This window comes from Aedes aegypti, chromosome 3, assembly GCF_002204515.2.
Source record: "Aedes aegypti strain LVP_AGWG chromosome 3, AaegL5.0 Primary Assembly, whole genome shotgun sequence".
NCBI classification, from domain to species: domain Eukaryota; kingdom Metazoa; phylum Arthropoda; class Insecta; order Diptera; family Culicidae; genus Aedes; species Aedes aegypti.
Genome location: NC_035109.1, coordinates 221,419,216 through 221,446,319, shown reverse-complemented (window position 1 = coordinate 221,446,319; position 27,104 = coordinate 221,419,216). Strand labels below are relative to the sequence as shown.

Below are 27,104 nucleotides of genomic sequence, written 5' to 3'. Positions count from 1 at the left end.
GGCGTTAAATCATCAAGGTCCAATATCATAACTGAATAATATTTTTAACGAGTGTTTGTATTTGATGAATGAATTATTACTCTTATAATTATAAAGTACACCTAACACAAAAGTTTTTAACTTTTATAAAACTCTAAATTGCTTAGAAATAAAATGTTGCAAGTCACCCCGCATAGGTACATTTATATAAAAATGATTTTTATTAAAAAAATATTGTTACAATTTCGTAAAATAAAGTTTGTCATATTATCACTTATTAGTTATAGAAACACCATGTAGAGTATTACTTTTGTAAATTATATCTATCTCATGTTTTCAGGTCACGATTTTGAATCTCTATCAAGTATCAGTTTTCAAGACATTCAAAAGAATTATGTTTAATGTATAAACATATTTATAATAACAGCTTTAATCGTGGCCGTTACTTGAATTGTGAGGCACACGTATGAAGCACCGATTTGAAACAAATTTTCTTTTGAAATTTGGGTTTCATAGTGAAATTTAGCTGTAAATTACAATGTGTTGCAAGTCATCCCGCCGTTGCAAGTCACCCCGTTTGACGGTACAGAATCTATTTATATCCTAGATCTTATTGCTATTTCTCTCATACCGAGCGTAACCTCGAGGCTACGGGACCCCCCATTACCGGTGCCGTTATTGACTTTTTAATATTTGGAGTCTTCGAAAGTGCACAATGAAGATGGCAAGCTACTCTCATTTATTGATTGTTAGGGCTACTTTAATTATTCTGATCAGTCATGGAATGGCAACTACGAATTGTATGGTCATGAGCATTGATGAGCTCAATAAAAAAAAATACTAATATTATAAAAAACGATTTTATTGTTAGAAATTTCGATACACGCAAATCTTTTAACCCTATAAGGCACATACATATTTTTGGTTCATTGCTTATTAAAATTGTTTGATTAAATCTCATTTTGCACTTATTGTATTGTAAATTTTAGCGAGTTACGGCAGTCATCCATCCATCAAGGATCAATTCAGCTTGAGTCTATGCTAGAGCTCGCTCTTCCGATTGGCAACGCTCAGCTCGTGTTCGTCCCTGGAGATAGTTGAATCCATCAGAGTTTTGCTGCTCAACTGCTCCTTATCACCTTTCTTTTCAGCCGAACTATCCGAGGTATCATTAAGAACCTTATTGAAATTATCAATCCGAGCGGAGTCCTCGGTGTCCGAAATATAACCATCGTCGCCAGTGTAATGAGTTGGATACAGCAACAATGGGGCAGCGCTCCAAGCAACTAAGTTTCTATTCTTAAAATGGTTCACCCAAGATTCGTTGGGATGATTGTTGAACATGATCGGTATGTATTCGTCTACAGGAACTAATTTTTCAAGTGGCTTTTCCTCGAGCAATTTCTTAGCACCCTGAAGCGATATCAGGTATCCCAAGGTCCAATACGAGTAACCAGCAACGACCAAAGTCTCAGATCCAACTACCCACTTTTCATCGTCCTCCTGTAATCGTTTGCGGCCGAAGTATATCAGATCCCATCCACCGATACGACGAGCATCATCCAAAACTTGAGCAACCCGTCGTTTGAAGTAAGGTTCAAATCGAATATCATCTTCCAGGACGAGAACTTCCTCTTGATTCATGGCAACCATTTTCTCCCAGATGTAGTAGTGACTAAGAAAGCAACCTATTTCGCCCATGGTCATAGGTCTGAAACAAGAATGTATCAACGACACTGTAGAATATAACAGGTAAGTCAATCATTCAAGCAAACCTTTTATGGTACGGATCTGCGTATCCGGGGAGGAACTTGACACCAATATCTCGCAACTTATCATCGCTTAGCTGCCTTCCGTCCACAGCGGGGAAAAATTCCACATCTAAACCGAGTTCATCGAAATTGTTGAACATCTTATTCCTGCGCTCGGGTCTCCTTTCCAAATTGATCATATAGATGTGGGAGACGCCCATTTTATCTCTGAAAATGACTTAGGAATGTAGAAAAATGTAATCCAAAAGAATCAACATCTTACTTGGGAACCTTAGGTACGAAGTGTTTCAAGTCTTCTTTGAGATTGATCGCGCCATGCTCGTTGATTATGTAGACTTTGGTGTTCGTAAGCTGTTCCAGGTCTTTCTCCAAGGGGTCCCCTTGTTCCAGCGGCACTAGGATATAGCCATATGATGCGGAATTCGAAATGTACATTGGAATCGAGCTGTAGTTAGCTGACATGGCAAAAATGATGATATCATCTACTGGCCCGGTGTAATGTCCTGGAGGTAGACGTCTCTTGTCGAACGAAAGATTTAAGGACTGCTGTACGTTGATGTTCACCATGACCGCACTGTGCACCATTGGAACCGGGAATTCACCAGTTTTTTCGTAGTTGAGGATTTCTTTGTACTCGTCTGTCCGATGGTAGTAATAATCTGCTGTCATTCCACACCAAAAATTAGAATACAAGCCATCGGACAGAAGCATCGGTGCCACGATTGGTAAGTTTAGGCTGACGAGCTTGGCGATCGTGTTGGGATTGGTCAGTAGGACGTCTGCATCTAAAAACTGTAAAGGAAAGAATAATTTTATTGTAATGTAGGAAATGTAAGAGTGTTGCCTATATCAAAGACGACTAAATCCAAATTAGTTAGAGTGAACGCTTTATAATATTTTTACGGTAGACATTGTGATGATTGACGGTGTGCACTACTTTATATTCGCAGATGACACTGCTTTTGTAGCCACACACTCCGATCCAGAAGTAGCGGTAACTCACCTGCAAGTAGGCTTACCAGATGCTATCCCTTGGGACGACAAGTCCTCCTTTTTGATCATATGTTCTCCCGTCCTCTCTTGGAGTGAATAGGTCCTTTTTTCAAAGTGAGCAAATATAACTTTTTAAATGCATTCACATAACTTCTTTCTCTATTTGTTCAAACATTTCTGTCTTGAACTATGTTGAAGGTTCAAGCTGTTATAATTATGGACCAATGCACGAGTTCACTAAATGACGTTTGAGCGGTGCCGTGTTATTTACGTGACCATGGAAACCAGTGAATTCGGCACCGCTTGAACGTCAAATTAGTGAACTCGTTCATCGGTTCATTATTACCGGGAGTTCATCAGGTTTTTTTTAAACACATGTGTAGTCAACAATCTATCTGAAGATCACAGCAAGCTGTGCGCGCGGGCGGCTGCGTTTTGAATTTTGTGTCACGTTTGCCACGTTCGCTTTTTTTTTCAATTCGGCTTTGGAAAATTAGATTCCGCGGATGGTGCTGTGCAAATGTTCTGTGAGAACATGTTTTCGATTTGCTTGCGTTTTGCTCGAGAGTACGCTGCGATGGCACCAACAATTGAATTCGTTTCGCGCGACTCGATTTTTTTATTTCCTGTGTGTATTAAGCGTGTTGATTCAATAATTGAATGCTGAATTGAATGATTCGGGATGGATTGTGAACGGCTCACGCTGTTGTTTATTATTAGAGGACCAACAGATTGCAGAGGAGTTTTGAAAAAGGAATTTGGTGAGTTTGTTCTGATCAGCAGCGCATGATCACAATGCGTAAATATTAATCATTTGTCGGCCAGAACGTCAACCGAACGTATCCTATGGCACTAACCTTTTCATCAACATGCCACAACATCCCGTAACATCTAAGGTACCGCGGGGCAAGTGGGTAAATGGGGTAAGTGAAAACAATTGATATATTTTACTAAATATGTGAATTAACGTTTTAAACTCATGCGTAAGCCTTCGAGGCAATTGAGAACATTACGATAGGTAAGACATTTCTGAGAGTTTTCAGCCATTATTGCATAATAGAGCGAAAAATTGTTAACCTGTCAACTGTTACTCCGTAACAAGTTGGCGGCGTACAATCTTATTTTAATATTTTCAGTGGAAAAAATGTTGCGGAAAATAATTTCCTGTACCACTTTTTAGTTGTCCTCTGTGACAGTTTCAAACTGCAATAAAAAAGTTTTAAAATTAATTCGACGTAGACCTAAAAATAACTAAATTTAAACACCGTCAATTTTCTTATCAGGTGGGGCAAGTGAAAAGTTTATCATTAGAGATTGAATTTGTGTTTTTTCTTTAAGTAGCCATAAGTAAACATGGTTTGCAATTATCATAGAAAAACATAACGTGCTGATAATTTAAGAAACACTATACTCAAGCGTTTTTTTTTTTTTTTTTTTTTTTTTTTTTTATTAAGGCACTCCGTGCTCGTGGCCACTACTGTGCCGGAATCAGTTGATCTTTAGCTTCTTTATCGATACAGATCTATTTTTAACTTATCTATATTTACATCAACTTTCACTCTCTCCTACTCTTTCACTCTCACACCGAGCAGGTAGGAGAGAGCTCTGCTGTTAGTGAGGCTAGCTGCCTGCGAAGAGGGTCAGTTTGTCTCAGTCACCCATCTGATACTGACGGAGGATGAATGTGCTCCCCAAAGCACGCTCCTCCGTGCGGTGTCTTCTGGTGGCTGGACGGGTTTTTTTTTGTGGAGGGGCTGGGAATTGAATCCATGACCTTCCGCTTATGAAGCGAAAGCGTAACCTCAAGGCTACGGACCCCCCCAATACTCAAGCGTTAAAAGCTATTAGAAATCATGGAACTTCTCTAAAATATGTTGCCAAACATTAAAATATTAATATGTCTACTTCGGGCAGCCAATTAAAAGGAGATTTTGACTGAAAAGTTGCAATATTAGAGAACACACGGAAATCTCGTGGAATGTCTATGTAAAGCTAATTCAAAACATAAAAAATGGGGTATAGGTCTATCCACATAAAAAAGATTCTAAATACGTTATCGAAGAATTCCGTTTGATTTCTCCCGAAGAGTTATCCGACGTCATATCCGACATTCTCAAAAACAAATAACGAGCGGTGGAAATTCTACAAAGTAGAAATGCAATTACTGTCCTATAATGTAAGAACTAACATTGGAAATGTTGCAGTTATAATGTTGTCGAATCATTTCAACTAACATAACTGAACAGAAGAAAATTCAAGTGAAAAGAATAACATTTTCTTTGTTTACATGTTACTTATGTTATTGTTCATTGGGAAGCATTAACAAATGTTAAAGCTAATAGAAATCGTGAATATAACTGTTTGTTTTTGAATTTATTGTTCAAAACGGTAAACTTTTCACTTGCCCCACTTTTGGGGCAAATGAAAAGTAAGGAGACATTTTTCAAAAACTTTTTCTGTATTTTTTTCTTCAATTTTTCATAAAAATCAATTTCAGCATGCTGCTTATATTTGGTGGGAGTCAAGCTAAAAAATATATACCACCTCATTTGTTTCAATTTAAAGTCTCTAGAATTTGAAGAATCCCAACTATGCGAATTCCATTACCCACTTGCCCCACGGTACCTTATGCGAAGTCTTAGAGTTATCTGCATCTTTCTTAAGTAGGTGTTCAATCAAGTATCCTTTCCCATTCCCCAACTTTCGCAAGGATGTGGCCAGAATAGCTCGATCGATTATTGGAGGATGCGTCATTCTTGTCTAAGAGTTAGAGGTTAGTCCCAAATTTCTAACTTTGGTAGCGGACGGGAAAGAGGCAACCCTCATACAATGGTCTAGGACTGTACCACCTACGAATTTGTGCGAAATGCCTAATGCTAATGCTAATGTGTAGTCAACAATCTATCTATCTTCTATCTTCTAAATAAATAAAAATTGAATAGTGTTTGTATGTCACGAGTTGACTTGAAAACGGGTCATTGGATTTGAATGATTCTTTCTACGTTTTGTTTATCAATAGTTCCGACGTGTTTGCGTGTATAATAAGCGGAGGATACTCACCGGAAAAGTCAAAAAAGAGTAAACGGAACATTAATTTTGTATGGGACATTTCATGGTGAAAACGCCAACTTGATGGCAAGACGAAGTTTGCCGTGCCCACTAATGATCAATATTTTGTCGAAATCACTATTCTTCATAAAAAAAATGTCAATATGTTTCCAGCTGTTTTTTTTTGTGATTTTTGTTTGATAACAATATTTTTAAATTGTTTTTGGAGTACTACAGGTATGATTATACTATTTTACTAAAAACTCCACCTCACCTATCATCATTACCTCGAAATGTTATAGTTCTAAGAGTACTAATACCCCGAATTTCCGTGCAGAGTTAATCTGCAATAAGGACGTGGCCAGAGCATCTCAAGATTTTGAAAATAAAATAAATGTCCTGCTTTTTCAAAGTCAGTCACATGTACTCCTTTACAAAATTTTCATCTGGTAAGCCTACCTGCAAGCTGCTCAAAATGCAATCGAAAGATTCCACAAGTGGAAAATCAAAATCAACCCGAGCAAAACCCAAGCAATCTTTTTTACAAATAGGCGTAGTGCCAGACATCTTCCGAGGCGTAAAGTTCTTGCTCGTGGCCATCAAGTAGAGTGGTCAGAAGAAGTTAAGTACATACTTGGGTCGAACTATGGATCGCAAACTTAAGTTCGGAGCGCATATCCAAAACTCACTGCAGAGATGTGACAAGCTCGTCAAGAGTTTGTACTCAATGATCTGTCGACGTTCTCGTCTAAGCATCACAAACAAATTACAACCTGCAATTACCTATGGTTTTCCAAAGTGGAGTAATTGCGCAAGAACTCATCGAAGAAAGCTTCAAACAAAGCAAAACCGAATACTGAAAATTATGTTGGATCTCGCTCTCTTCTTCCCCACTGACGAACTTCACAGAATTACAGGAGTGGACCAAAAAATCGAGGACTGGTTTGAACGTATGCTGTCCAAGTTTTGGAATAGTTGCTCAAATTCATGGAATTCCATACTACAAAATATGTAATTGCCTGTACTGTGATATTTTCTTTATTTTATTATCAATCATTTATCGAAATGCAAAGGTTTTGTTCCTCATTTTTCCTTGTAAGCTAAATTTTTGCTAAGAAGTCAATTCCAATCACATGAAAAATTGTAAAATTACTGCTGAAAGGACCACCAAATCTCAGTTTAGAAATCAAATTATATGTAAACTAAATAAAAAAAAATATAAAAACAAAATGATTCGGCTACATTATAACTAAAACTTCTTCAATGTTATTTCTTACATCATGGGACAGCAATTGCATTTCTGCTCTTTGGAATTTTCACCACTCGTTATTTGTTTTTAAAAAAGTTGGATCGTCGGATAACTTTTCGGAAGAAATCATTTCTTGGAACGGAATCCTTCAATAAAGGATTTAAAATCTATTCCCAAGTAACAATTCAACAGCAACTTGGCTTTCGTGTGGATTTATTAATGTTTTATGACAGTTACGTGATTACTTAGAGGCGACATTTAACGTTGCCAAAAGATGATATTTTGTAATTCGGCTCTTGGCTGTTTTCAAAACCCTTTAGAGCCAAAACATAAAGTCAAAATTTTGTGGCTACAAAACCAGCTTTATTGCAGCATACAATACCTTATTTCAACTGCTTGCTGTGACTGAACTATTCTTATTTGTTACGGCCTTGATAAAAGACTCATATAATACAGCTTGTTATCATAAAATCTGCTTTTACACTACATGACTTCCACTTGGTTTCTGATGACTTACCTTATTTACACCTCCCAAATCAGTATTTGGGCTCATAAGATGCGAAAACACCATTAGCATTGCAAAGTTAATACTTGTCACTACAATATAACGTCACTTATATTGCGTTATCACTAAGGAACAATTATTCCCGATAAGAAAATGCAAAACCATTTTCATTTTTTTTTTTTTTCATATTCTTCTAAACAGCACGCCCGAAATGTCAAACTTTGTTGAATGCTTCTTAGTTACCATAAAAAGCGGAAAAAAGCTGAATAATCTTCAGTCAGCATTTGTTAAGGCAATTTTACATCCACAAATGCCGAATCATAACAAGGTGCCCTTATTTGTGTATTCATGATGACAAAAGAGCATTTGTCGATGGCAATCTATCAATTATGGTTCCGCCATATTAATTTCACTCCTGTTGTCACAATTTCACTATTTTAAAATCAATTTTTTTTCCGTGAATTCGCTCATAAGATGCTATGGTATGATGATTAAACTGACCTGATATAATTTGAAGCACAATTACTGCCCAAACAAACCAAGAAATGTTGAATATGATTTATTCTTCTCCTGGCGATTCCTTTAAGCAAATGCTGAATAACTTGAAATATAACACTTTCAGAGGGGGGACACGCAATTCCACTTCTTTTTCATCACATTTCACAGTAAATCTCACTCTTCACTAGAAATTTAAGCACTATATCAAAATAAATCACTTCGAATATTTAACACGCACTACGAAACAATTTACTACAGTCGTGTTTTCAATCTTATTTTGTTTTGTTTACGTTGGAATAAATCCGGCAAGATCGACGTTATGATAAAATCATTTTCAAGATGAAGCGACATTCATCTAGAACAGGCGGGCCTCTAAATAGCTACCATAAATGCTATTTTGCTTTATTCGTGTGACATAACTATACACTTCATAGCCTCTTTCAGAGTGGGCCAACTAGTCACGTTCTAATCTACAAGAGGTTATGGAGGATGCTATGAAGGTAACAGTGCCTTGACCGTGGTTTTATGGGCGTTTATTTATAGCACCCTGGAAGTAATTCGTAAAACTAAAATTGTTACTTGGGATTTATAACCTATACTCAATTTTCATGTTTTGAACTTGCTTTACATACATTTCACGAGATTCCCGTGCGTTCTCTTATATTGGAACTTTTCAATCAACATCTGCCTTTCAATCGGTTGTACGAAGTAGATAATGTAATGTTTGGCAACTTCTTTTAGAGAAGTTCCATGATTTCTAACGCTATGGGTAAAGTGTTACTCTAACTATCAGCACATAGCTATCCTAAAAATAAATACAAATTTAATCTCTAATAAGAAACTTTTCACTTGCCCCACGTCAAATTAATTCAAAACTTTTTTTATTTCAGTTTGAAACCGCCACAGAAGACGACTTAAATGTAAAACAGAAACTTATTTTCCGCAAATTTTTTCACTCAAAATAGAAAAATAAGATTGCACGCCTCCAACTTGCTACGGAATAGCAGTTGACAAGTTAACAATCGTTCGCTTAATTATTTATTTATTTATTTCGTCAAGCATAGGTAGACTACATACAATAATTACAATACTTTCTTACATGCCATGGATTACTTCTATTGTTCTTTAGTCGTGTTTTAAGCTGCTCTTTGGACATAGTAATGTCATTGAATTCGCAATATACATTATACTGACGCATAATACGGTTTATTGGTCCGTTTTGAGCATAATGCGTCCTGCATGATTTTTCTGAAAATAATTTTCTTGTTCTTAAATGCCGAGAAGGTGTGTAGAAGTTTAGTTGAGAAAGAAGTGCAGCAGAGTCTACACGGTTCGAAATAATGTTTATAAAGAGAATCATTGCGAACTCCCGGCGTTGCTTAAGTGTTTCCAAGTTGATGAGCATACAGCGTGCTTCATACCACGGAAGTGGCAGTACAGTCCAATTCAATTTCCGAAGGGCGTATAAAAGGAATTGCTTCTGTACTGATTCGATGCATTCTTCGTGTACGACATGATACGGGTTCCATACTAGGTGACAGTATTCCATAATTGGTTTTACATATATAATATACAATAGTTTAATAGAATATGGATCTTGAAAATTGTTGCTGAACCTCTTAATGAAGCCAAGCATGCTGTTTGCTTATGTTTATTATGGAATTATATTGTTACGGAATGGAATTATAATTACGCCCAAATCCCTTACAATTTTACACTTCTGCACTACTTGATTTCCTAAAAATACTTCAATTGGAGGTGTTACATATTTTCGACTAAATGCTATTGAATTACTTTTTTGATATTGAGCTGGAGTAGACTTTTTTGCACCAAGTGAAGAATAAGTTAATGTCATTCTGGAATTCTTCTGCTTCGCTAGAATTACTTACTTTCATGAAGAGTTTCATGTCGTCTGCATAAACTCAGGCAAATGAACTATCAATAAACATAGGAACCCCTTATGAAAATTCGCCACAAGAAATCGGATTGAAATTCATAAACTTGCCTTATGAAACCAGAATTTGAAAACAAAAAACGTTTTCGCGGCAACCTGGAATCGAACCGAGAACCTTGCGATCGATAGGCCCGAGCGTACACCACGCGCCTATTGACGCCTTGATGTGGAGTGATGCTTAAACGATACATAAAGCGTTCGTATTGCAATAATCGTTCCACCTTTCATAAGGCAAAATGTATGAAATTTAATAGTCCAGTTCGCTGCGTGTATATAAAGGAAATGTCGTTTACATACAAAATAAAAAGAAGTGGGCCTAACCTTGGGGTACTCCAGAGGTTACAGAAATGGGTGCTGATAATTTATTTTGAAGGCGCACTATTTGTTTCCGATGTGATAAATATGACTGGATCCAACTCAAGAGTTCTGGCTCCATTCCTATTTTTCGCTATTTGAAGATTAATAATGGTTTGTCGATTCGGTCAAATGCCTTACTGAAGTCAGTGTAGAGGCCTTCTACGTGCTTGCCATTGTCCATTGCGTTGAGAATGAAAGATACAAATTCTATCAGATTGGAAGAGGTTGAGCGGCCTTTAAAAAAGCCATGCTGCCAACAAGTAATTTGGTTTTTTACTTGCTGGAAAATCGAAGAGTTTGGGAATACAGGAGATAATGGCAATTCCACGATAGTTCCGTATGTCAGATTTTGTACCCGATTTGAAAACAGGCACCAAATATGAGGATTTCCAAGCTTCTGGGAATTTTCCATTATTTAGAGACATGTTGAAAAGGCGTTCTAAGGGAAGGGTAAGTTCTTCTGAGAGATTTTTGAAGAACACGGGTGTAATGCCATCCGGTCCTGCTCCCTTAGTTGTGTCCAGGTTTTTTAGTGCCGATAAGATTTCTTGTTGTGATAGTTTTTCAATAGATATACTATTAGAAATTTCTGGGAAAAAAGAAAAGAAATTGCGGTCGCGGTCTTCTACAGAGTAGGTGGTATACACTTCTTGGAAGAAATCTGCAAAGAGGTTGCAGATATCGGAAGAGTTTTCATTTACGTTTCCGTCAAAATGCATTCGCGAAGGGAAATTGCTACTTTTTAATTTAGTGTTTACATAATTAAATAAGTTTTTAGGACATGATTTGACTTCGGATTCGACCTTACGATTATATTCTTCATGTGCGGAGTTAATGAGTTGGTTACATATGTCATGATAATTTTGTAAGTTCGTGGCAGTATTTTCTTTTTTGTATAATTTATGCGCTTTCTGTTTCTTGTTCTTTAGGTTTTTCAGTTGTGGGCTAAACCACACCAGTAATTTGTTATTTTGTATGCGTTTTTTTCTTCTTGTTGGCACAGTTTCATTAATTATTTGTTGAATAATTGAATGGAACTTGTCTACTTCGGCGTCGACATTTCCTTCAATACTTATAATATGTTGCCAATTAATTGTACATAGTCTACGTTTGGCTTCTTTGTAATTTGCTTTATTGTATTCCGGCACTTCCTCGTACTCTTAGTCGCTGGGGAGAGAAGTTTTATGTATGAAGATTGAGTATTCAATTGCTGTGTGAAATACTTCATTTTTTCATGGAGGTGCACAGAAATCTTCAGTGCAATTTGTAAATAAGAGGTCCAAGTAGGAATTTTGCTGGTGTTTTACATGATTAATTTGGTTTAGGCCAAAATATGATGTTTTGTCGAATAAAAATTGTAACTGTACTGTCTTCGCCTACGACTGGGTGTAAAAGTGATTCATTTTCATTGTCTGCAATGAAGTCGGCATTGCTTTGGTTAAAGTCGCCATAAATATGCAGTTTTACTTCAGATTCCATATTTGAAATAATAGTTTCGACAATTTTGAAAAATAATTCAAAAGAATGTTTGTTAGCGTGTTCAGATGGAAAATACACGGATGAAAAAATATGCGTTTCTCCATTAATTAGAGCTTTTGCCCAAACATTTTCGAATTCTTAGTGTTTGAAAGTTTCAATTTCTTCAGAAGTTTCAATTATGCAATAATGGTTGAAAAATCTCAGGAATCTCTTACGTACCGTAAATTCGGGTGAAATTGATCAGTAGGGTGAAATTGATCACTGTGTCACACGATTTTATTTCTCTCTAACAGAGCACAGAAATCAATGCAACCTATGTAAATGAAAGTTGTTTGTCTTAACTATTGTCGAATTGCATGTTGTGAAGCTTTTTGTGTTAAAGAATGTTTATTTCTATGAAAATAATAGAAAATTCCATAATCGTGTTCTGTGTGGTATTGGCAGACATCAATAAACTTATAGTTTTAAACAAGGATTTGGACATGGTGTCAACCTGACAGTTTGTATGGATGCTTGAAATATATCCCCAAAACGAATTTTATCATCAAAATTCGTACTAATTTGTTCATTTTGTTGTATTAATTGAATTTTTTTATAGATGTCAGAAAATTCATTCGGAAATTGCCTACATTTAGGCGTTTTCTGCGGTATTGTTGAAAATTAATTGTTTATTATTTCCATAATATTTGCATTGTTAAGAATTTGGCAAGCATGTTTGGATTCAGGAGGCTCAAATGAAATAAGTAAAGTTGTTTTCAAAATTAACAATATTTTTTTTTGCCAGGTGATCAATTTCACCCCGAAATGGAATTCCTTGATTTTTTATCTTAGAGGCGATTTTTAGCACTAAATTCACAACTCTATGAAAATTTGAGTATATAAACCAATGAGGCTCACCGTCGTACTTGTTTTCCTGCATTAAGTTGTTTGGAATTGGCAACGTCATAGATAACAGACATAGAAAACAGTGAAAAGTGATCAATTTCACCCGAAATTACGGTACCGTAAAATTCTGAATGGCCTCAAACGTTTTCGTTCACCTCATTTACCCACTTGCCCCGCGGTACCTTACAACCGAATTGATTGGAATTATTGCCACTGAGTAATTCTGGTATTACCTGAGCATACATACGCCTGAGTTTAAATTTTCGGATGGCAAAAATTTTTCCTACTTATATGTCTGAAATCGTCATACCGCTCGTTTATTCTAAAAGTACTTTACCACGATACAAATATATATTTACAGATATCAGTCAAATGTTCAAACTTTTGCATCGTTATTGATCGTCTTTGTGCTAAAAATAGTAAAAACAAATTAAATAAGTGAATGTTCTTGAAATTCACTAATTAAAATATACTGACCGCTCGAAATATGTGCCTTTTAACGTGCATGGACAAGTGATCGCTCCGCATGAACGCCTGCTGGCAAATATGGCAAACGAACTTCTTCTCGCCCGTGTGTTGCCTCCGATGTCGCGACAGTTCGAATGACCGAGCGAAGGACCGGCCACAGTCTTCCCAGGGACACCGAAAGGGCAAAACTTCTCCGTGTAAAATTTCGTGTGCTTTCAAATGACTAGCTCGAGTGTAGCTTTTGTCACATCCTGGATGGCTACAGACATGGTTTCGCGTCGAATTGGCTGCCGGAATCGAAGGTTTCCGTTTCCGTTTCGCTTTGTTACCCTGTTTTGAGGCTATGGCAGAAAGCTTCAGAGAGGTTGGCTTCGATTTTTCCGGGCTCTTGATCACCTTCTCAATCACAAAACGATCTATGTTGTGTCGTTTCATATGGCCTCGTAAGTGATCTTTTCTAAGGAAGGATGCCTTGCACACGGGACAACTGAAATCTCGCTCCCCGGAGTGTTTCCGGAAATGTCTGGTGAGAGTTTCCGCTCGCGAAAAGCGTCCATCACATCCTTCCCAAGTGCATACGAAAGGCAATTCCCCGGTATGGACTCTCATGTGGGCGGTTACATGCGAGGATTTTGTATACGATTTCCCACACCCATCCCATGGGCAAGGGAATTTTCTCGCTTTTGTCGAAAAGGTTCGCATAGGTTGGTCCTGATTGTTGTTTATCTGGACATACTCATCTGGATCTTCTTCGAGGAGTATGAAGTTATCTTCCAAGTTAACATCTGCATCGTACACATGTATTATGTGCTTTTTATCATCCTCAGCTATGTGACCATCTTGATCCTTGTACCCCGGAATTTTGTGATCTTCATCTGTGAACAAATCCGGAACACTTTCCATCGTCTCGTCCTCTTCGGAGTCAGAACATTGATTCGCATCATCCACCAGATCATCGTCCTTTCCTGATTCCGATTCACTTTCCTCGTAGACCAATTCTAGATTTTCATTCTGCAACAGAAATTTCAGTCCACTTCCGCCAGCATCATCATCCGTTTCGCGATCCTCCGGTAAGGATTCCCACTTGCACACCAAATCGCCGGAGTGTATTTTTTCATGGGCCTTGAGATGGTCCAATTGCAGGTAATGTTTGTCACAGCCGGGCTTCGGGCACTCATAGACCATAATCGGTTCCGGATCCGATTGACTGTTACCACTTCCCGGTCGATCCACCACAACATCGAACTCTTTTGCCTTTGAACCAACGCCCGAATTTCTCGTCGTCTCGTTTTCCAGCAGGTATTGCAGGATGGTGACATTGGAGGGGAAAGAATCGCCATCCCCGTTCGATGCCATTATCAGCCAGGATTGTTTGTATCGAACCAGATAGTTTTTTTTTAGTTGAATTTGGTCAAAAACTTTGGACAAAAACTTGCACAAACCGAGAAAACTTCGCTGAACTGATAAACAACTGTCAAACCCGTTTTTGAGTAAACAACACCCTATGACTGAAAGTGTTTGTTGGGGTTCAACCGCACAGTAAGCTAACGATTTTGCGAACAATGAAATTATACCTAAAAGTTAATTTCCGAAAACCTCCCGGATAAAAACGTATCATTCAGTGAATGGAATAAACCATTAATGTACAATATAACGTATTGGATACAATACAGCGTATTGTAATTGAATGTCGAAACAATATTATTCTTGTTTGGATATACAATTCAAAAACAATATAATATATTGTAACAGAACATTGTATTGTTTTTAATTGGTTTTATACCTTACAATTTTGGTCAAATTCCTATTTTCGCGTAAAACAACTGTTGCTTTTTTCTATGTAGCTTTGCTGAAAGAAATAAACAAAACAAGTTCAGAAAGCAAGAAATGTTGGGTGAAAAATATTCAAAAAATAAAAATAAGTAGTTTTTTAGAAGTCACTTGACATTAGCTGTAACGACGAATGCAACCATGATACAGTTCGTTAAATTGTTTTTGTATTGTACAACAATACACGAATTGCTAATCAAGACAATTCATGAACAATATATCGTATTGTATTTTCAAAATGTTTGTATGAGAAAATATCTATATTTGTATTGTTACGATACTTAACCACCCATACATTATATTGCAAAAATCTCATACACCATACAGTGAACTGTTCAAAACAATATATTTTACTGTAATTATATTGCCATTTTAAAATATGCTGTATTGTATTTCCAATATATTGAATGGTACTGTTACAATACGTTATATTGTTTTTGTATTGTATTTTTTATCCGGGCTACACTCACAGACTTAAAAATAGTCACAGAATTACTAAAGTTTATGCATTAATGACTACTTTCTATCCGCCTCTTTCATTCTGCTATGAATTTTTACACTAATTGTCATTTCGACTTTCGAGACGAATTGACAAACAGGAATAAAATTTCCTGCAGAGGTAGATAGAAAATAGTCATAAGTTACTAAAATTTAGTAATTCTGTGATTACCCGTGTTTCTGGGTGTACATTCAGATGTCCTAGATTCAAACTTATTTTTAAGGCGATTTTTTGAACGTTTTTTCGCTGTTTTTTTTTTATTTATCACAATCAACGCACAATAACACAAGAGGCCGAATCATAGAAGGCCAAAACAACACAAAGTCGAAATTTTAATATTTTATTGTAGACCACAAACATTCATCACATTTTTGTGCAATATTTAGGGCATTTTCACAGTTGACGGGACAAGATGCTCAAGTAACATTACTAGTGGAATAAGTGTTTATACTGCTGAAATATTCTTCTTCTTGGCATTGACGTCCTCACTGGGACAGAACCTGCTTCTCAGCTACGTGTTCAATGAGCACTTCCACAGTTATTAAGTGAGAGCTTTCTTTGTGAAAGTTGTCATTTTCGCAATCGTATTTTGTGTGGCAGGTATGATGATACTCTATGCCCAGGAAGTCAAACAAATTTCCATTACGAAAAGATCCTGGACCGACCGGGAATCGAACACAGACACATTCAATATGGCTTTACTTTATAGCTGCGATCTCTAACCACTAAAGTCTAACGTGTTATACACTTTTACTAATGTTATAACAGTTAAACTAGCTTCAATTTTTAACAAAATCGTTTGACTTTTTGACAAATTATCAAATATGGTACGTCCATGGTAATCAGAATCGCCGTTGCGCGAAAACTGAACAGTTAGGGGCAGTTTGGCCACCATAAGGAAAAGTTGATAAAAATGCAGAAAATATTATGTAATCTTCAGATTTTTGCATGATTTCCTACAATTTTTATATCAATACATGGATCCGCATGATTTCCGTTACCTTATAAAGTTTACGACTAATCAATTATTTTTCAAAATTTGCCATTTTTCAAGTCAATTTTTTGCCGATGGGGTGATATGAGCAATATATTTTTGGTTGTGAAATTATTTCATATATTCTAAAAATTCAATATTGTTTTCACTACACTCAAAAGTTATTAGTATTTATAAAAACTTCGTGCAAAAAGAATACATTTCAAAGAACGTTCTAACAGTCAAACATCATCATTCTGAAATGTGAAAGAGCCATTCGGAGCAATATGGGAGCAATTCTCGCTGAAACAAGGCCGCCATCGGCACCCATCGTTAGAATTCCAATTTTATGTCACTGATCGCCAGTTTTTCGATAAAACTTAAGGGTGGCCCTTTCGGTTTTCTCAAATTGGTGGACCCCTCGTACGCCAGCTAGCTGACCGGTTTGCGAAAAAGCCCATTTTTTGATAAATCTTAGATATTTCTTCACGTGATATGTCTCATATTTCGCTTGGAACAAATAGCAAACTTAGTGGCATCATATAGAGAATTAGAATTTTGAATTTGGCCGCCATCTTGAATTTAACTATAAAAATCTTTTTTTACCATTAGCGCACCGCTAGTTTTGAATTCTGAGATTACCATCAGAAAGCTGAGGAAAAGTTGCGTAAGATAGGCTACAGAAAGGAGGTGAGCAATGGTATTTACCCTATGAAATTAATGATTTTCTAAATCATGTTCTACTATTTTGACGTATATGGCGAGTGCAATCCATGCAAACATCATTTTTTGTACAACAAAGAAACATGTTTTCTATCGTTGGTGGTGGTTGGTCCCTAGTGTTAAATCCTACCTCCGTTCTGGTCACGATCTTCAGATTATCGTGATTCGTCAACATTCGTATTGATAAAGTGGGGGGACAGGCTTGAAATGGGGTTTGAAAGAAAAGAATGTCAGAACAGGTATCCACCGGCGACGCCAAACGGACCAACGTAATGTGGTGTAATTTGGGATTTGTGGATTGAATACTGATATTTTTTGCCAAGCATCAATATGGGTGACTTCCGAGAGGGGTTATGGCAAGATTGTGGGTAAATCCATCACATTGGGGTTGTGACTCTGTGTCTTGTCAGGAATAGGGTCTGATTGGTATTGTAGTATGCAGTTCGTAATTGATAGACAGACTTTGAGGAAAGAAGTTTTGAACGTAAGGCAGCAGCACCTTGGATCTTGGAGGGCGCAGGTCTGGAGAGTTGGGCAGCTGTTTATGCTGGGTTACATTACGTAGAAAGTAGAATCTGTTTTGCCTCGCATAAATTATGGGAAGTATTTGAAAATGGTTTCTTGTTCAGATTGTGTAACGCAAGAAAGAATCTTTAGCTCTGCGTTATGTTAGGAGGTTATAGTACACGCGTAGAGCCTACGGGTCATGAAGTTAGGATTGAAATCTAAATAATATTGCGCATTTCTTTCACACCACAGGATTATCGCAGAAGTTTTTACATGTGCGGAGGTGCCGGTAGAGGTGCGCGATTGCGTCGAGTCGGGTCGGTGTTTTCAGCGGACTCATATTTCGCAAATCGAAGAATGAGTGCTCTGTGGGCATCAACATGATTCGATGCGGTCCCACACTTTTATTTGTGCTTTTGCACTTGTCTTATTAAATAGGAATACTTTGTGTTAGGAAAAGTGTAGGAGAATAAAATATGATTTATTAGAATTTTCTGATAGAGGCAGAGTTCACATGTTACTTGGGTACAGTCAACTCTCCCTTACTCGATATTGAAGAGACCATCGAGTTGAGGAGGTATCGAGTTACAGAACGCAAAAGCAGTGCAACTGCGTTCCAAGGGACCATCAAGTTAGCCATGAAAACCAACTTTTACTATGGTTCGCTAGCTCGATATCGAGATATGGAATATCGAGTAAGGGAGAGTTAACTGCATTTGTAAGCAAATGAGAACCACATTAAATAATAGATAAACACTAATGCTCATATTTTTATATTTTTCATTTCATCGCGATCCTCATTGCCCGAGCGGAGTCGACAAACTCGAGGTGGATAGAATCGACGGAATTACGATACGGAAAAGAAACAGATGAGAAACTATCGATACATTTATTCAACTATAAAAACCACGTTTTAACGTAATATTGAAAGCTAATGGGGATTTTGACGGTTCGATTGGCGGCTTACCGCCTACTCGCATTTCTCCCTTTCAGGATCTCTACTCACAACAATAATTATTTAACACAAAACTAATATCAGATGGGCCGCCATTCTGTGGAGTGGTGTGGCCCCTACCTTTCCTTGTTTTCTTATCTTTCCAGAACAACCGAAATGAAGAAGGGAACCGCCAAGCCATTGTGGAGAAGTGATGTCACAACAGGAAGATGAGCAAACCCGGCACGCAAATATTCCCACCTTAAGGTCGTTAACACGTAGAAGGTCGTAAATCGGTGCATTACATTGTGATTACATGGATAATAATAACTATTTACACCCTGACAGAACTGCCTATCTCAAAAATAGGTAGAAGGGCGGGACGATGGTGCGAGCCTACCCACTCTGTCATCGGTGGGCGTCGGGCGTGCTAACTGGTATAGCATGGCCTATGGGGCTCTGCCTGCACAAATCATGTTTTCTTTCTCTTTCACTTTTTGTGAATTTGCTAACAACAATGCCATTAAAGTAAATCCAATACAAGAATGCAGTGCAGAACCTCATAACGCCTTTTTCGGTAAACGTATTTCCCAGCTTGGGGGTTTATAGGGATGTTTGTGTAAACAACGCAGATTGGCCATGGCTAGGGGGTGCGTTGATATTAGCAGATTAGCAGATTAGCAGATAACAAAGAAACATGTTTTCTATCGTTGGAGTATTATTCAAGTCAGATGAAGAATAGGAGTATTATTTAGTGTGTAAAATTTGGCAGCCATCTTGGATTTTGACGCCATCTTGGTTTTAAGTAGTAGAATGAGTTTTCACCTTGTTAGCACTCAACTTGTTGAATTTTAATGCTACCGTTACACTTGCTCTTCTTTTTGTTTTACATGTTCCTGACGTTACGTCCCTATTGGAACAAAGCCAGCCTGTCAGCTTAACTAGCTTTAAAAACTAATTATCAAGTAGGATTTTTTAACGCTGATTTGCTACCTGAATGATTGTTCTGCACATCTTCGAGTAGAAAAATAGCAATATTTTTTTTAACTTCAAATGAAAGCTATATCCTTTCTCTATACAATGTTACTAAGTTTGCTATGTGTTCCAAGGGAAATATGAGACATATCACGTGAAGAAATACCCAAGATTTATCCGAAAATGGGCCCTCGCAAACTGTTCAGCTAGCTGGCGTACGAGGGGTCCACCAATTTGAGAAAACCGAAAGGACCACCCTTAAGTTTTATCGAAAACTGGCGATCAGTGACATAAAATTGGAATTCTAACGATGGGTGCCGATGGCGGCCTGGTTTCAGCAAGAATTGCTCATGGACAGTTTTGTCGAACATCATTTATTTCTTTTTCTTTGAGTTTAGAACACTGACTTAAAACATACCTATTGCTTAATCCCCTTGTCAACTTTGGGGTTGTATGTTATTTCAAATTATATTCAAATGAAATCTATTATGTCTCACCACATACGTGGCTGAAAGCATGCGCCTAAGATCACAAACAGATCAAGCGTGTGCTAGAATAAGGGCGTAAGTCGCATGATCGATTTCTCTTCATCGATCCTCTCGGTGACAAGATACTCTCTTCTGTGAATAAAGGTGACAAGATGCAAATTCGTCAGCACTTTTTCACCGTGGATCGCAAGATTACATCGCTGCCAAGCGGTCTGAAGTGAAAAAATTCTAACGAACTTGCATCTTGTCACCTTTATTCACAGAAGAGAGTATCGTTGAAGAAAATTCGATCATGCGACTTACGCCCTTATTCTAGCACACGCTGAGATGTTCTATATTTGGACCTAACTGCAGCATTCGACAAAATCAATCATGAAATCGCGGTAGTGAAGCTCGAAAGGTTTGATGTTCACGGTGCACATTTAAGCTGGTTTAAGTCTTATCTTAATGGGCGTCGTTCACATGTCGTCATTGGTGAGTTTAAATCAGCATATTTTCCGATTCCATCCGGTATTCCACAAGGCAGTCATCTTAGACCGTTGATATTCCTGTTGTATTTCAATGACGTACGTCAACACCGTTCTTGATGGACCAAAACTCTCTTGCGCTGATGACATCAAGCTGTATTTTAAAATAAATTCTGACGCCGATGCCTGGTTTTTGCAACAGCAGTTAGACGCTTTCGCTTACTGGTGTCATAGTAATCGTATTACCGTAAACCCAGAAAAATGCTCGGTTATCACCTTTTTCCGTTTAAAAAACCCGAAATTGTACAACTACACCTTCTCTGGGGTCATTCTGGAAAGAGTTGATCGAATCAAGGATCTTGGAGTGATACTTGACTGTCAGCTGACTTTTAGACATACTTGCACAAAGCTACATAATCCCTTGGATTCATTTTTCTGGTGACCAAGATGTTCACTGACATTCACTGTTTGAAGGCGCTCTACTGTGCGTTGGTTCGTTCAATATTGGAGTATTGCTCAACTATATTCGTGATCGAACGTCAACATCCCACCGCAAAATCGCTTGTGTTTGGAGGGAATTTTAACCTCCAAATTGCCAAATAACCTCCAATGCATCACCTCCAAGTTAGTTCTAATACCCTCCGTTATATGAAATATGGTGGCGCGTCGATCGACGCAAGTTTATCGTTAAACAGTCAATGGAGTCCATACTATCAAAATAGAGCTGAAAGGATAGAGTCAGTCCAAAGACGTTTCGTTCGATTCGCTCTTCGCCGGTTGCCGTGGCGCGACCCATTTCACCTCCCGAGCTATGAAAGCCGATGGCTTAGACACTCTCGGCACACGCAGAGATGTTGCCAAGGCCCTTCTGGTTGCTGACGTTTTGCAGGGCCGAGTCGATTGCTCGGTAGAGTAGATGCAGAATTCGATTTTAACGTGTCACGTGACGTGCTTCGTGGTAGATTTTTTAATGTTTTCAGATAGATTTTAAGTGTTGTGACTTTTAATTATGTTTTGTATGTAGTGTGTGTATTAAAACCAATTATTAATAACCATCATTGGGGCTCAATAGCCTGTTGATGAAGAAGAAATAAATGTTTAGGGTGCCGGTGCCATTAGTGGACTACCTAAGCTATAAAAAATCATAACAAAATAACGAAAAGTCTTAACGAAGATCTTTTTACGTCAACAGAAAGATTTCAACCTCTACTATATTGGAAAAATATAGAAAGAGTGATAAAACTAATATTTTAACATAAAATCGCTTGAGCCACTATTGGTACACGTGTTCCAATAGTTGCGCTAATGCTCCAGTAGTAGACGTTCGGGAATAATACAAGGAATTTTAAACAAAATGGTAAATTTTTACATAGGTTTAACATTTTTCCCTCGGAACAGCAATTAATATCTTTCGAATGAAGCATAAAGATCATCTCTAGGACTTTTCTTCATTTTATACATCCATTTTAAAAACTGTTTCCATCCGTTGATCCACTACTGGAACACGACGGCTACTACTGGTGCAAGGGAGCAAATTTTTTGCATAAACTTAATTATTTATATGAGTTTTTGATCAAATAAAAAGCTGATATCTGGCAAATCGACTAAACTAGAGACGATCTATCCACCAAAAATAGCACATGTCGTTTTTATCGAAAAATGTTCGTTTTATTCCATAGTCCAATCTACTGGTACCTTACAACCATTGGTACCGGCACCCTAATGAAATTTAAAGATTTTTATTTTCAGTTTTCAAGGGGTGCTCATTAGGCTGTCCCTTATTTTACGAAAACGTGAAATGTTATAAGTAAGTAAGTATCTTAGTAAAGTGCTCGTTTTGGTAAGAAAAAAAAAACAGGTAAAAATTTGAAGTCCGTACGGGGATAATTTGATATACAGGGGATAGGCAAAATGATTGAGATAGGCAAAATTTTGCCTAAATTCAAATGCTCATAACTTTATGAAAAATTGATGAAATTGGATGCATCCGGAAGCATCCGACGGCAAATTTGGTCTACTTTTAGGAACTTGCTTGGCCATGCATATTGGCCACTGGATACCGGAGATGTTCCGGATCTTCCGAGGTCATGTCTAAATGTCATTTTTTCTGTCGCTTGTATTTTTGAGCGGTGTAAAGTTGGATAGATGTTTACTATTTTCCTAGAAACTAGAACTAATAGGAGGTTGAATGCCGCCGGACGCATCAAGATGGATTCGAAATCTTCAGAAATATGACCATTTCCGTAAAATGGTTCCGGAAAACATGGTCAGTCATGTTTGTATTCCCAATTATGTAAATACTATCCGGAACTATATCCAAGTGGGCGCTAAGCTTAAAAATGATGTTTCCAGCAACATATCCAGAAACATTAGATGTATAGTCCACTTTATAGAAGGTTCCAGGTGCCCTGGGGGAAGTGGTCAATTAGGAACATATCTGGAACCATATCAATATGCGCATTAAACTTCATGATTTTCAAAGGTTATTCTTTCCGAAGCATTTCCAGCATCACCGGCTGCCATGACGACTCTATAGTAGGTTCCAGGTGCCCCCGGGGATGTGGCCCGAGCTAACCGAAAGACCATATTGGCGACACTCTCGACTACCTGAAAAGTACTTGCATCAGGTCGAATAGGGTGCTTATGCACATATCAACTTTCCCAGCTAAATAGACGTCGGAAAATTCATGAGTTGAAAAACCGCTATTTTATAGTTGCCTCAATAGCATATCTGCTACAAGATCCACCATAGCGGTGATAAGACTCCCCCTTGGGGGCATCCGCAAACACTCAATTTCCGAATTCTAGCATTGTCAAGAAGAGGTGTCGATTTTTGAGCATCTTGTAAATCCAATTGCTAATTAGTGTAAGCAGCTCATGGTTTCGTGCAGCTTCCAATTAGGCATCGAAAGACACTTTATCAGAGGCATCCTCAATATCCAGGAAGACACCCAATCAGGATTGCTTCTGAGCGAATGCTTTCTCGATATCGTATACAAGTTTGTGTAAAAGAGTCACTGTGTTTATCAAATAAACATCACGCATGTGATGATCGATAATGCGTGCCTGGCATTTTAGAAGAAAACAGGTCTAAATCTCTTCGTTTCTTCATACGAAGCAGGTCCTTTTTTCGGGATGAACTTCACAGTAATTTCAAGCCAGGATCTGGGAATATACCCGATAGCAATACTGCTTAAACGTAGTTTTTTCAAAACATGCTTGAACTCGATATACTCTATAACTCGATAGATTTTTCGGTCCCTTCAAATTTCCATACATCGTATTTCAACTTTCCATAAGTCGATATTTCTATAACTCGATATCTCCACTAGTCGATGTCACGTGAGAGGTAAATTTCTCTCCATAGCTGGACATCTATTTGTAAACTCTTCTTATTTGGTCTAATTATTGTTTGCAGGTGAATAAATACTTGCAAATTGTAATAAAAGTTGAAAGCAGGAAAATAAAAAATATATTGTCAGTAAAAATAACGTGATTTTTTTGCGCATTTCGGAAACAGTTTTCGAATGATAGTTAGTTAAATACTACTTATAAACCTATATAACCGTGTTCTCTACGTGAAGGTTGGCAATGCAACATCGGTATGCTACCAGGCAACATCGGGGAGTACCACAAGGGAGCAACCTAGGGCCGCTCCTATTCTCGATTTTTTTCAACGACATCTGCTTAGTGCTGCCAGATGGAACCCGGCTACTTTACGCGGATGACCTCAAAATATTTTTGCGAGTCAGGTCTATACAAGACTGTAAAGAGCTGCAACGGTTAATAGATGTATTCCAAGGCTGGTGCTCGAGGAATTTATTGTTAGTAAGCATCTCGAAATGTTCCGTCATATCTTTCACAAGAAGAAAGACTCCTATTGTTTGGAGTTACACAATGTGTGGAGAACCATTGGAACGAACATCTGTGGTGAAAGACTTGGGAGTGCTGCTCGACGCAAAGCTCTCGTTCACGGATCACTACTCGTCGATCATATCAAAAGCAAACAGAAACTTAGGATTGATTTTTAGGATTTCATCCGAATTTAGAGACCCTTACTGCTTACGTGCTCTTTATGTAGCGCTGGTACGATCAGTCCTAGAGTCAGCATCTACTGTTTGGTGTCCCTACACTGACAACTGGGGTAGACGGATTGAAGCTGTACAGAGACGGTTTATCAGATACGCTCTTAGATTTCTACCCTGGAATAATCCAGAAAACTTGCCACCATATGAAGACCGATGCCGATTGTTGGGTCTAGAAACCCTCTCCAACAGACGAAGTATATCGAAAGCTGCCTTCGTCGGAAAACTGTATAAATCATATTGTTTATACACAAGGTGATTCATGTATTGGAAAGTACAGAAATTATATCCTTCGATTATGGTGATTTTTTGTTGTTTGGTTCATTCTATACCTCGATATTCCATAAGGCGATGGTCCGCTTTAAATATAAAGTATGGAGAGTTCGACTTATGTATATAAAACTTTTATAAAATTTGTCTGTTGTATACTTCGGTAAAATAGTTCTTTTTAATAAAAAGTAGATTGAGTACCTTGTACCTTTTAATTCCGCCCCAACATGCTTAAGTTTTGGAAGGTTCAAGGTTTTCAATCTACTTTTAAGTTTCTCTATCGAGGAGATTCTGCTCAGAGGATTCGAATACATTAAAAAGAGTTAGTTCTTTTTATCGAACTACAAAAGAACTAACTTATGATCACTTATCAGCTCAATTAGTAACGGGGTAGGTATATGCTCATCTGAGCACTAATTTAAAAAGATTATGATGGGCATTGTCACGAAGATGGAAAGAGGAAAATAAGCAAAGGAAAAATTTTAAACATCTACTCACCAAAACGAAGTCGGCCCACATTTTCCTTCCTTTGTCAAGCGCTTCCTGTTTCAATCGAATCACATCGGCGAACCGGTCTTCCGACCAGTGGGTACTGCTTTTTTCATCGTACCGTTTCGCTGCATCGCTGCGATACCCGAAGTCCACACTATGATACTTCTTGGTTACTCTCTTGAGCCAGGCTTTTATGATGTCTATACTGCGATCCTCGTTGTGATCTGATCGGAACCTATTTGATATGATTGAGAATAGATACGTATTACGATATAAATAACTATTGAAACAGATATGAATAATTACCATAGCGAGATGCGATCTTTCGGGTATTCTTGATCCTCCAGATAAGAGAAAAAGTAGGGCAGCGTATGTTCTTTGTTTCGGATTAGAGAGACGATTAGAACTTTTGGGCTTTGAAACAATATGCTTCCTTTGACAGTGACTAAAACTCCTACCAACAGCACTAGCAACCCAACACAGGACACAGGTTTCATGGTGAAAATGAGTTTAAATTTGCACAATTAATCCAAATTTGGTGACGACGATGATGTACATTATTTTGTCACTTTACATCCTGCCACATGAAATCACGCATACCAGAGTCCAGAAAGAGTTTATGAGCATGTGCTCATCCCCGGTGCACGACAACACACGGAGAACACATCTGTTCTGGATGCTTGAATTTTGTTTATATTTTGATTGTTCTGCTTTGAGCATTATGTTTCCAGCATTTTCATTCATAGAATTCAGTTCATACAGTTCGTAAGCGGTTCTTTCTTTATACATTTTAAAATGGGCCCTGCGCATGTTTAGTTCATTGGGGAAAACAGAATGAATGAGCATTACCACAGTGGGCCCATATTAGAGTAGTTAACGCTGTATAAATATCAAGTCGAAAGATGGAAAAGTTTTGCAGTAATAATAATAGTAAAATCTAAGGAGTTGCGAAAATGCATCTTTAATTATGTAGAGTACATGGACAAACTTTTCTTTCATTTCAGAAATTTAGCTTAGAAAACCTAATTCTCCTGAAAAAGTATGAGCAAATTTTACACAGATTTTTTTTTCCAGGAGAATTTCAAGGATATTTTTTAACAATCTGGAGAACATCCTGAAAAAATCCGAGAAGTATTTCTAACAGAAATCCTTTGATAACCTCTGATGAAACTGCTGTATAAATTCCAAGAATTTCTAGATAAATTGCTAAAATAATTAGGGTGCCGGTGTAGTGGATTACCTAAGCAATCAAAAATCATAACATAACAACGAACAGCCTTAACATAGATCTTTTGGCGTTAACAGAAGGCTTTCAACATCTACTAGGTAGGTATATGAGAAAAATATAAAGAGTGATAAAACTATGTTTTAAGTATAAAATCGTTTGAGCCACTATTGGTACACGTGTTCCAATAGTTGCACTAGTGCTCCAATAATAGACATTCGGAAATGATACAAGAAATTTAAAAAAAATCAGTGGCGGCTCGTAACCTAACTTTTTAACTGTTCTACGAATCTAAAAATGGCTCATTTGGCTAATTTAGATTATGAAGCGCAAAGTAAATGGTTGGAACTTTCCTTCTTACAAAGCTCTACTTGACTTGTCAGATGCAAATTAGTTCTTGAAAGTCAAGAATTTGCTACCAACACAGGCTAGCCTGTGCCAACGAGCCA

The 27,104-nt window shown here is 37.6% G+C and overlaps 1 protein-coding gene across 1 annotated transcript; it reads right to left on the bottom strand.

Annotated features, from left to right (window-relative positions):
• Positions 1-820: 820 nt before the first annotated feature.
• Positions 821-26,727, bottom strand: LOC5578193 (glycosyltransferase 25 family member). Its single transcript, XM_001656784.2, has 5 exons — positions 25,737-26,727; positions 25,437-25,665; positions 2,014-2,543; positions 1,755-1,958; positions 821-1,690 (listed from the first exon to the last, which is right to left on the bottom strand). The coding sequence occupies exons 1-5, from the start codon at positions 25,925-25,927 to the stop codon at positions 1,021-1,023; spliced, it is 1,824 nt and encodes a 607-aa protein (XP_001656834.1). The 5' UTR covers positions 25,928-26,727; the 3' UTR covers positions 821-1,020.
• Between the last annotated feature and the right edge of the window lie 377 nt (positions 26,728-27,104).

Bases quoted from the DNA above. Each gene is read 5' to 3' on its own strand.
- LOC5578193 (XM_001656784.2), bottom strand. From the start codon at position 25,927: ATGAAACCTGTGTCCTGTGTTGGGTTGCTAGTGCTGTTGGTAGGAGTT. The intron at 1,959-2,013 runs GTAAGATGTTGA...AGTCATTTTCAG, and splicing joins TTCGTACCTAAGGTTCCCAA to AGATAAAATGGGCGTCTCCC. The intron at 1,691-1,754 runs GTTTGCTTGAAT...TTCTTGTTTCAG, and splicing joins GCAGATCCGTACCATAAAAG to ACCTATGACCATGGGCGAAA.